We start from the raw sequence: 12,009 nt of genomic DNA, 5'->3' as shown, positions 1-12,009 counted from the left end.
AAGGCAGCAGTAAGTGACTCAGAGATGTCCAACCTGCAACCAGTAGGCACCAGGCAATCTCAAAAAACCACTATAACCATGGATGTTGCAACAGGCGATCACAAAAAGCCCCCCGTAACCATGGATGCTGTTCAACACAAAGTCAAAGACCCACTTAAAACAGTATGAATTTTCTCTGTAACGTTTTCATAACTTACAGGCACAGCGTGAACTTTGTAGGTGACAACATTGTGTCACGACGTCAAAGGGATGGGCACAGCTGGAGCCCCTTATTCTGTAGCTAGATACTGAGACTGGGATAGGAGAGACTTGCCCTGAGCCTTGGAGCTGTCAGGCAAGGAGCTATGTCTAGAATGAGATCTCTTGCCTTGGTCCAGGGTTTGCTTGGTTGTGTCCCTTCTTAGCGACTGAGGAAAGTTAGCTGACGAGAAGAGCTGACTAATGATGGGAAAGGCCAGGCTGGATGGAGGGTGGGCGAGGCTGTTAGACCTGGGCCACTTACCTGGAAGGCATTGCTGGCAAAGCCCAGGCCGAGCTGCCGGCAGACCACCATGGCCTCCACGATGCCCCAGTTCTGGCCGCATACAGTCCCCCACACAAGGGACCCGTTTCTCTCTGTTAGTACCTCCACTCGGCCCTCATAGGGGTTGCGGCCTCCGTTCAGACGTAGCTGTGGATAGCAAGAAACATGGTCATGAGGATGGATGGAAGAGTCTCCCCATATTACCATTAGCTCCAAGCCAGGCAGTCCTACTTGGCCACCTTTGGATCCAGAGCATCCTTAAGAGTCCCCCAGTGTGTCAAATTATGCCATCATGAAGTCAGTGAGGTCTCACCCAGGTGTCTGGACCCCATGCTGAACACCACTCTGTTGGTAATGTAAGTGCCTTCTAAGAGGTGACAAGAATTACGTGTATAGCATCAGGATTCTGCCAGATCTGTACACTCCCTCCTAGGTACTAGGTACCACTGACCTCTCACGGAGCCTCTCACTGTGCCTCTTTCCTCCCAGTGACCGAGGGAATGAAGGTTCACTGTAGCTGGACAAACAGAACCCAGAGCCTTGTGCATGCTAGGCAAACACTCTACCAACTAAACCACATCCGGATCCCATTCCCTAACACTTATGCATAAACCCCAATGCTATCCACTCTGCTTGGAGGTGTGGTCTCAAAGGGGACAATTAAGGTTACATAAGACCATATAAGAATGCTATAATTCAGCCAGACTGATGCCTTTAGAAGGAGAAAAGAGACCCTGGGGATGTGGCAGGCACAGAAAGAGGTTACATAAGGACAGTAAGAAGGAGGCTGGAAACAGGGCAGACCAGAGAAACCCCAGAAGACACCAAAGCCTGCAATACCTTGGCTTGGCTGTATTCTCCTGGCAGACCCAGGAAGAAACCAATCTTACTGGTGAAGCTGACAGTATTTCATTTTGTCACCAGGAGCAGACCTATAGTGATGAAACTCGGATGCTTTGCTTCTTTCTCCTAGCATGGATGCTGGCACACTTGGGAGTCCCATGCCTGGCTATGCCATGCCTGGCTGGCCGTTACAACTGAGGTTGAGCTCAGACAGTATAGCCTCGAACCTGGGCCTTTGGAAATGAGAGAGCTGTTGGCAGTGAGGATTCAACACTTCTGTAGCAACAAGCAGGCATCTGCTCTGGCACGGCTCTATCTACAGACCACCAAAAGCTTCTGGAAAGCCTTCTTTCTTTGCCTGAGGTCTCTCACGTCCCTGAGCTTTGACTCATCTGGAGAATGACTCAGCACATGGGGATGTAGGGCTGGCCATGGGTTGCAGCGTTAACAGGGTTCCCTTAGCAAACTTCTAGCAGCTCCAGATGGCAGGTTTCCCCATGCTTGCATTCCTGTTACCCGAGAGGAATGCACAGCCCTACTGCCTGTTGCTGGCAGGCACCTAGGGCACAGTTAAGGACGGAGAGTTCTATCAGGAGTGCCTTGGTGCTCTGGTGTCAGGGAAGGACTGCTGTCTTATCAGGAACCCGCCATATCTGGTGCCACGATGTGTCTATTTAAATATGCATACAATATTTGCTCTATGGCATATGTTACGTAGCACCCGACAAACTTAAGGCACAGCGGGGAGCCTCATGTAGGAAATCATGGGTGTTTTGTAGCACTGATTAGACTTCCTGTAAGACAAGGAGGTGGAGGATTCTTCTCTGTGAGCAAGGTCGACAAGCATTGCACCCTGCCTTGGGAAGGGTGGTGCCTGTGTCTCCGGTTGCAAGTCCGCTGACTTCCTTCAATTCTTGTTTATACACCGCTGCCGGTATTATGTTCACACAGTGCTCTGCAGACCCGCCATCCGTGCATGCGGTGCCTCTGAGTCTTCGCAGATGATCTATGCCAAAGGTGTCAGGTGTGGTAATCTTGAGTCCCTTGTAGAAAATTCTGAGCTGCCCCTGTACCACATGCCTAGTCCTAAAGCAAGGGATCATCCACAGGGAGATGTCGGATACCTGCCACACCAAGAGCGGCATTTATGTGTTTGTTCACTTGGCACACTTAGAAATGCTGACCGGCAATGACATTGACAGTTGACAGCGGCAGAGCAGGTGTCAAGAGTTCATCTTAGAGCACCCTTGCATCCTAGGAGAGTCCTTCAGAGTGAGGCCACCTGCTCTGCATTCTTTGGGGCCTCAGCATCGCAGGTGCCTCTGGGCATGCCACCTTCTCACCTTTTTCTGGAAGCCCATGATGGGGATGTTGCATCGCACACCAGCGTCTTCCTCGTGGCTGCAGCCCTGCGACTCTGTGTTGAGTTTGCAGTCTATGATGGACTTCTCGGTCCCCGTGCACTGGACCTCGTTGAGGTGGATGGGCCCAATCCCTAGGAAGGGAAACAGGATGCATGCTATAAAATCACCTGGAGGACATTTCCTGGAACAGGCAGGAAAGGCCCTAGAAACCAGACTCTGTCTATTCCACCTTCAAAACTCCCAACTGTGGCCCCTTCTCCCTGGAAAAAAAAGTGGGGTGTGTGTGTGTGTGTGTGTGTGTGTGTGTGTGTGTGTGTGTGTGTGTGTATTTTGCCTTAAGTGCAATACTAAATTGCCAGGTGACCTCGGTCAGATCACTTAGTGTTATGGTTTGAATGTAAACTTCTGCCCATGAGCTCATGGGGTCTGGTCACTAGCTGGGGGCGCTGTTTTGGAAAGCGTGTGAAAACTTTAGGAGATGGTGCCTTGCTGGAAGAAGTGGGTCATCTGGGAGTGGGCTTCGTGGGAGTTTGAAGGCCCAGCACCATTTCCTGTCTTTTATTTCCTTTCTGACTTCAGATGGATGCCACGTGACCGGCTGTCACATGCTCTGGCCGCCATGCCTTTCCTGCCATGATGGATTATATCCTTTCTTAAATAAACTAAGCCAAATAAACCCTCTTTTTTCTTAAGTCCCTTCCCCCCCCCCAGGTATTTGGTCACATCAATGGGAACAGTAACTCATACACCCAGCCTCCCTGGTCACTGGGTCTCTCTCTTTAATAAAGGAGTCAGATTAGATGCTGGCGCCTTTACCCTGCAGCTACCATAGTCTAGGCACTTACGAGTCTGAGAATATGACTGCATCTGTAAAAGTCCCTGCAGGAAGCACGTAGCCTACACAAAGTAGGAGGTCTGAGTTAGAAAGGGGGCCATTTTAAAATCCAGTCAAGAATGGGGTGTAGGGAGTATACATCACAGGGTAGCTAAGAACTCAAGGCTAATAACACTAGGGCTTGGACACAACCCTCTGAGTGAGAGAAGAGCCAATAACTCACTTAGGAGAGAGATGAAGAGGTGAAGACCCCTGAAGACAGCTGTCTCCCTCCGTGGAGAGACATAGTGCCCATGGGGACTGTCTAAGCCTCTCCCCTCTGGTCACCTCCAGTTTTTACCAGTATCCAATGTTGGCCAAACCCAACTATGCCTTGAGGCACTGGGCATCGTGGTGAGGGTGGAGAGTGGACTTGAAGGGCAGGCAGGAGTCATGGGGCAGGCGACATGGAGATGGTACTAGGAAGCTTGTCTTTCTGGGGCTGGGATAATGAGAGTGAGCCTCAGCCATGAGAGGAAGGGTACTCGGGCCCCTCAACTCACACCCAGAACTCTCCTTTTCAAGCATGATGAACTTCCCAAAGAGTCATCTGCTTTCTCTCTCGCCCCTTTTCCATATGGCTACTAGAAAATTTAAAACTACCCATGTGGCTATGTTTCTGCTGGAAAGCACTCGTTTGCAGAGCTGGAATGTTTTGTCAAGTGTTTGTTCAGTAGACCATACCTGTTCAACTGGAGTGTGTCTCCCTCTTCCTGGAGTGCCTCCCTCCCTTGATCACTCCTTGGACATCTCTGGGCATAGACTCTAAGGACAGAAGCTAAGGCATGATGTGGGACAATTGTCTATATTCTGTCAATCATGTTTTAAATAAATGCTGATTGGCCAGTAGCCAGGCAGGAAGTATAGGTGGGACAACTGGACAGGAAGTAGAGGTGGGTCAATGAGAACAGAAGAATTCTGGGAAGGAGGAAGCCCATTCCTCCCCAGTCCTGTTCAGACACTGAAGAAGCAGGATGTGACCTGCCCCCACTGAAAAAGGTACTGAGCCATGCGACTAACATATAGTAGAATAATGGGCTAACATAAGTTACAAGAGTTAATAAGAAGCCTGAGCTAATGGGCTAATCAGTTTTATAACTTATGTAGACCTTCTGTGTGATTCTTTGGGACATAACAACTGTGGGAACCTGGCAGGACAGAAACCCCAACAAGCAGGCCCTGATTCAACAAAAGCACACAGGCCTATCGCTCACACTTGGTTCACTTGTTGGGGAAGGTTCATGTGTCAGCAGACAGCTGGGAACTGGGTGGGGGGTAGTCCTGAATTACAGAGGGAAGAGCCTGCCATTATATGAATATCCACCCTGGTGATGCTGAAGCCAGACAGAGCCCCACACATCGCCTATCCAGCTACCTTGTTTTACAGTGAAGAAGCTCAGGACCAGAAGGTTCTTCGAGGTCACAGACAAGCAAGTAGCCAGGCCAGGGTGAGGACTCAGCCTCTGCCCTTTCCCTACCCATGGGTTTAGGTGTGGTTTCTTGTTCCATCAGCTAGAGCCAGGACTCAGGAGCTGACCCTATCTGCTCTGGGGCATGTCTTTTAATGAGACTTTTCCTTTCCTGGTGACTATCGTCATCCACCCAACGTGGCAGAAGCAGATAAATCTCCCACAGTGCCTTGACAGCCGACATCAAAGGCACTAAGCCATCTTCTTCCTAGAATTCCTCAGGCAACTTGTAAACCTTTGGCTGCTCTGGGCGGGGCAAAGAATTAGGTCACACAGTCCCTGCTCATGACACATGGAATGTCCGTGTCATCGAGGGCTTGTTTATGCCGCGGGAAAAGTGGCTGTGGTCCTGAGGACCTTAGGAAAGCTCAGACCATGTGGATCAACCAACAGAGGGGACCATGGAAACACTGAGGCATCTGACTTCTTCACTGGGACCTAAGGGGAATGGGTTGCTGTGTGGCATAGCAGGGACTGCCAGGCGACACCATATGCTAACGCTGCACCTGTCCCCAGCCACCTACCCTTTAATACACATTTGGTACTAGAAAGGAGCAAATGTCATCAATACTAGTCAGGGAGTGAGGCAGTGTCAAAAAAGGAAGCCAAAACCATAAGAGTTAGGCAACTGGCCAACTCTTAGGTTCCCATGAGCCTCATAGTCCTCCTACGTGGGACCAGAGAAACTATGTTTCCCTCCAGCAGGGCAGGTCTATGACCCCACGACTTTCCTCAGTTCATTCCCAGGGCAGCTGGGGGCGGGGCATGATGCAGGACAGTCAAGCAGATGAACTAGAGTGGATGAGCTGCGCTGCTAGGCTATGAGAGTTCTGGGTTCTCTAATTGAGCGGGAGGTGAAGGTCAGCCGAGATGCTGGAATCCTAGCAGAGAAAGCCACTGTCGTGGTGTTCAGGGCCTGGGTGAGCAGGAGCTATCACCTCCTCCAGGATGCAACTGGTGACCTCACCAGACTCCTTTCTTTGGCATGATGGCTCCATTTGCAAGAGTATAGGTTTCCTCTTGGAGCCCAGGACAGCGGTCCTCAACCTTCCTAATGCTGTGACCCTTTAATACAGTTCTGCGTGTTATTTGGTTGCTACTTCATAACTGTAATTTTACTACTGTTGTGAATTGTAATATAAATATCTTATATGGAGGATATCTGATATACTACCCCCAAGGGGGTTGTGACCCACAAGTTGAGAACCACTGGCCTAGGCCATCCCATACTTGTCTGTAGTCCAAGCCCCATCCTCCCTGCCATAGCAGTCTGTCTATGTACTGATCAGTGCTGAACAGAGTCCCAGAAAGACCAAAACTTCTTTCCCTTGAACACAGTTCTGCAGGGGTAGACTGGGTACTCACAAGGCTACTGGTCTTGTGGAAGGCTCCTGATGGATCGGGGCTTTCTAGGCTGAGTGGTTTCCATGGACTCACCCAATAGGGGGTTCTAGTTTGTTCTGTGGCCAAGGAGACAGCACTGCTCCCAGAGTTTTCCTACCAAATGCCTCCTGTACTTTTGCTCTTTCCTCACATAAACGACCTGCTCAGGACACTTGATGAAAACGAGCTCCCTTATCATAACTGTCTCCTGACATCAGAGAGGGCTGCCCTGTTTCCTTTCTCTGCTCTCAGGAGCCCAGTATTGGCGAGGCTGCACCAGGGTGGACAGGCAAGGTGACAGTTGGTTCTTTTGTGTGCAACCATGCTTGATGGATCCCGAGGTCCTTTCCTGGAGGAAGGACCTGGGATTCTGGCCTTCCCACTGGAGCAGCTGAGAGTACGGAGCAGGGAGCTGGAGACCTGGAGACCTGGTGTGTCCACTAGGTGCTGTTCTATTGTCTCGGTTTACCCACTCATCCTTCTTTAGGTGACAGCTCCAAATCCGTCAGAAGGGGATTTGGTGGGGAGGGGTGTTCCAGGGTCCCCTAGTGGATGGGCAAGGGAGAAGTGGAGTAAGTTGAGTTTGAGGGGATCATGGCCACCAGTTGGGCCCGGGTTCCTAGGACCATGTTTTCCTCTGAAGAGAGATTCCTACCTTCAGCTACTCCATTCCTTACCTTGCCCCAGCCGGGAGCCCGTGACAGCCTCTTTAGCAGTCCCGAAGCCCAGCTCTCGGCAGACCACACTGGCAGACACCAGGTCCCACTTGTCATCGCAGACGGTTCCCCACTCTCCATTCTTGAGTACCTCCACTCGGCCCTCCCCGACCTGGGCTCCACCTCGCAGCCGCACCAAGGGTTGCTGGAGAGACACACGGTCCTGCTGAGTGCAGAAGTGACATGCATCCTTCGAGTCGTCGCTGCCCGGCTCCTTTTTGTCTCCCGTAGCCATGACCCCGCCAGATCCCCATAGCTCAGAGTCTGAAAACGCTCAGCTGGTTGAGTGTCAGCTGGCAAAAATTTCTCATATAACTTCTCATGGGCCTCTGTGCTGGACCACTAGGAAGGCCATCCAAGACCTCCATCAGCTCATCACTCCTTCCCAGGCTCAGCTCCTAGATTCCACCATCAGTCGCATCCTTCTGCCCCCAGCTCCAAAGCTTCACAACATTTAGATCTACAGAGAAAAGCTTCTACCATCCAATTTCACAGATTCCAAGTGAATTTTTATTTTCTACTGCTTATATAATAGAGCTTTACAATCTAGCCCTGCAGGGAGGTCCCTGGGTGAGGAGCCAAACACAAGTGGTAATTCTCATAGAGGGAGATGCAAGAGGGAGACTACAGGAAGTGGCAAGACAGAGAGTGGAAACATGGGGCTCTATCAGGAAAGACAGACCAAATCAGGAGATGTTTGGGAGGCTGCAAGGCACAGGGAGTCTTCCTAGCAAAGACTAACCACCGCCCAAGCCCAGAAGATACAGCCTATCTAAACATCAACCGGGAAGAGAGGGTGGAGATGGTAGTTTCCCTGCCCCTAATCTTACTCACTGTCTGGAAGCCTCAGTCCCTTCTTGGCCTTCTGGAATTACACAGGAATAAGATCCATTCCCTGCCAGTTTCATGAAGTCTGTGGATCATATCTTAAAGAATGGGGGTTGGCTTCATCTCTCTGCACAGGCTGCTGTGCCTCAGTTTCCATGTATGTGTACAAACCTATGTTTGCATGCCCGATGTCTGCATGTGTGCACATGTGTGTGCATGCGCATGTGTGTGTGTGTGTGTGAGTATGTATGTGTAAGTTTGCAAGGCTGAGTCACTGCTGATATTCAGAGGGCTGTGAAGCCATTGTAGTCAGACCAGACCAGAGCCTTGGTTCTACTATGACTTAGGTAGTCCTCAGCCTGTGACTTTGTTCAGACCGTGATGAGGCAGGCTTGCTCGAAGGTGACATATTTCAAGCATTCAAGCCCTCTGCCACCTTGAGAAACAAGGTACCAAGGAAGAGCACCCCCCCACACACACTCTGCAGTCATCTCTTGCTTCCCCACAATGACAGCTTGGGGCTAGCCACACTTAGAGAGTCCCCCAGGGCCTGCTGAGCCTGGCACTGCCAGGACAGTAAAGGAGGGCGGGTGAGTGCGAGACACTCAGTGGCTCCCAAAACTTCCTTCCTTCAGAAAATAGAGCACAGTGAGGAAAATCACAGGCTCTAACCTCAGTTCTCAAGAGAAACGTGGTCTCCTTCCCAAGCTCGTGAGTGGGATACAAGGGGCCCCTCACACTCACGTGGAGTCGCCATCCTAATCACAGCTGGACGGAGACAGACTATCAGCCTAGCCACAGGGGCCAGACAGCCATCCAGCTGGCCGTGCAGCGAGGACAGAAACCAAGGAAAATATGAGGTCAGCCTCTCGCTTGGTTTATTGCTTTGGTATGAACTTGACTGCTTTGCTCCACACAGCACAGCAGAGGAATTCCAAAACAGTAGGATCTGGAACTCTGGACGACAGGGAGAGCTGGGGGGAGGGTAGGGGGAGGATGCAGGATGGGGCCATCTGGACAAAGGACAGGGGACGTGAGAGTTCAGGGCAGGGGCAGTTTGGGGCCCAGGAATAGCTGAGCCTGTGCCACAGGGCGACAGGTGTCTGGTAAAGGCACATCTCTGCACTTCCAAGGCACCTTGAAGAGACCAGGAAAACCAGGCTTATTGTTTCCCAGAAGAGCCAGGAAGTTAAGAGGTCCCTCTAAATCATCACACTGGGCTGGGCTCCCAGCATGCATCTCACGCCTCACACACTACTAGGACTTTCATTCAAACACCTCCGCCTTCCCTGATTTCTTCTCTCTGTGGGGCATCGCAGAAGTAGGAGAGGAAAAGTATAAAACAGGAGGAAGAGAAGGGAGAGGAGACTTATTGGTCTGGGAGGCGCTTCTGCTGTTCCACCACTGCCTCCCTCTGCAGGTTCCTTCCTCCCCAGCTCCTTTCCCCTGGCATGAACTCACTCTGCTAACATGATGTTTTAAATGGCCCAGAGCCTCAAGTCACGACGGAGGCTTTATCGGGCCTGTGATTCAACATCTAGTCTATGATCATGCCTTCTCTTCTTTTCATGTGCTGTTCCTACCTAGTGGCCCTGTGTTAGCAATTTCCAGAATACACACATACACACACACCCCAAACATCCAATACCCAACAACACATATGCATCCCAAACACACAGATAGACACAGCTCCAGTACATACTGGAAAGAGGGATAAAGAGAGAAAAAACAGGACTGTTTGGTGGTGGTGGTGGTGGTGGTGGTGTGTGTGTGTCTTGTGGAAGGAAGATAGAATAGAGATTCTTTCTTTTTCAGAGGGTCAGTCTGCCCTGACTGGTCATTCACCTATTCTGGGGAATCAGTCCATTGAAATGAAGGATCTAATTCACATGGGAAGACCCTCTCTCCCCAAGCCCAATTACTCTCACAGTGGTTCTCAATCTTCCTAATGCTGTGATCTCTTAACACAGCTCCTCTACTGGATGATGGTGGGCCACATCTTTATTCCCAGCACTTAGAAGGCAGAGGCAGGCAGATCTCTGTGAGTTCAAGGCCAGCCTGGTTTACAGAGCAAGTTCTAGGACAGCCAGGGCTACACAGAGAAACCTTGACTCAAAAAAACAAACAAACGAAAAACAATTAACATGAAAAATACAGTTCCTCATGTTGTGGTGACCATAAAATTATTTCATTGCTACTTTGTAATTGTAGATTTGCTAGGTAATGTAATTATCTGATATGAAGGATATCTGCTATGACCTTTGGGGGTCGAAACCCACAGGTTGAGAACCTCTGCTCTATTCAAACCAATGAGTGACTCCTGTAGCAATAGTGTGACCAGTGGATAGATGACTTAGGAATGGCAACGGCAGGTTTTCTAAACAGGGAAAGCTTTTGCAGTTAGCTTTTCTTTTGTGAAATAAGCCATAATGAGTAGAAACAGCACAGTCGATGTCATGTGCCTGGGAGAATTGCATCCTCCCTCCTACAGTTCCAGAATCCTGGATTCTTTCTCCTTCAGGAACTTAGCAGAAGCACAAGGTCCCTAGCTGGCTATGCCATATCACTTGCTCATGCTGGGCTAAAGAACAGAGTACAAGAAGCCCGTGCTGGCCCACAATAAGGTGCTTGCCTTGTGTGAAGAGCCACAGAGGGGGCTCTGATTTTGACTGGAGGCCAGCTCTCTCCTGTTCCCTTTCTCATCATGACCCCTGCCAGTGACCAAGCGCCCATACCTTTTGCTGAGTCCTTACCTCTGGCTTGTAGGCTTTCCGGAACCTTGAGGGCCCGTCGGGGCTGAAGATCTGGCTAGGCACGCAACTGACCACGGCTGGCTGTCCACCCTCACAGGTAGCATTCTTCACAAGGTCCCGGGACACGGGAGGGCCCAGTTTGCAGCTGGAGATGTGAGCTTCAGTGCCCGTGCAGTTCATAGAAAACTTCCAGTAGCGCAGCTTCCTCTTCAAGGCAAAGGTTCTGCAGGGAAAGAGAAGAGCTGGGCAACCAGGGCATCCCAGAAGATACCTGCTTCCTTCCTTTTGTAGCCGGCAGATCCAGCTCCCAGATCCCAGTCTCCCCCCTGCTGCATGATAGGCATGCACTACTACTCCAGGCTTCGTTTTTCAGCAGTTCAGAGCACCGGCTGCTCTTCTAGAGAACCCAGGTTCAATTCCCAGCACCCATATAGCAGCTCACAACTGTCTGCAACTCCAGTTCCAAGAGATCCGACACCCTCACACAGACCATACCTATAGGCAAAACACCAATGCATATAATATAAAAATAAATACAATCTTTAAATTACATTTAAAAAAACAAAGAGAGTGAGTGGATCCTTGCTGAGGTGATGAGGACCATTTGATGGAAGATTAGGCTATAAAAAATAGCGGGGTTCAGAGAGGGTATGTGGGGAGGCACCCCATCCTCTGAAGTTGTCCAGATTTTTAGAGCCTCTGTACTTGCCCCTGCTTGGCAGGACTCGGTGAGATGCTTGAGGAAGACAACAGCATAGCTGCCTGCTACCCTGGGGGAGGAGGCTCTCAGGGCAGGGACCCTGGGAGGGACAGACGTGAAGTCTTGTCCTTATTGGTCCAGTCCAGCATGCTCAGAAATGTCTGCTTTGTCTTGGGGTGAATGGTATGTGAACACAGAGGAAGGACAAATTCTTCCGATGTCATTATTGTCTCCCCTTTACCAAAATTTGCGTCTTGGAACATTTCTAGTATAGCTGTGGCTACCAACACCCGGATATCTAAAACACAGACTATATCGGGATGTCTGCTCACCACAGTGACATCATACAGTAGAGAGGTCCATGAGGGGGCTGTTATGAATTCCAGAGCAGCTGCCCCTCCCCGTTTCCTGTAAGGTCCCTTCCTCTGAGAAACCTAACCCTCCTTCCACACATGGGCAGAATACACTCAGGGGAACATGAGTGTAACTGGATCCGCCGCTGGCTTAGGAAAGTCCCTCTGTGTCCAGCTGTTGGAGAGCACCACCCTCCCTCACA

The 12,009-nt window shown here is 50.5% G+C and overlaps 1 protein-coding gene across 3 annotated transcripts in view; it reads right to left on the bottom strand.

Moving 5' to 3' along the window:
• Window positions 1-12,009, bottom strand: part of Loxl2 (lysyl oxidase like 2) — a 79,982-nt gene that overhangs the window by 15,680 nt on the left and 52,293 nt on the right. The window contains exons 5-8 of one of the 3 annotated variants that reach the window (XM_075949209.1): window positions 10,754-10,976; window positions 7,134-7,338; window positions 2,710-2,861; window positions 503-670 (exon numbers count right to left, since the gene is read on the bottom strand). In XM_075949209.1, coding sequence (XP_075805324.1) covers window positions 503-670; window positions 2,710-2,861; window positions 7,134-7,338; window positions 10,754-10,976 — 748 coding nt within the window. The remainder of the gene's footprint in view (window positions 1-502; window positions 671-2,709; window positions 2,862-7,133; window positions 7,339-10,753; window positions 10,977-12,009) is intronic. The other 2 variants (XM_075949211.1, XM_075949210.1) reach the window with 2 other exon arrangements.

The sequence above is a fragment of the Microtus pennsylvanicus genome, chromosome 15 (assembly GCF_037038515.1).
Source record: "Microtus pennsylvanicus isolate mMicPen1 chromosome 15, mMicPen1.hap1, whole genome shotgun sequence".
NCBI lineage: Eukaryota > Metazoa > Chordata > Mammalia > Rodentia > Cricetidae > Microtus > Microtus pennsylvanicus.
Note: the sequence above shows the minus strand (reverse complement) of the source record. Positions and strands in the feature narration are given on the sequence as shown.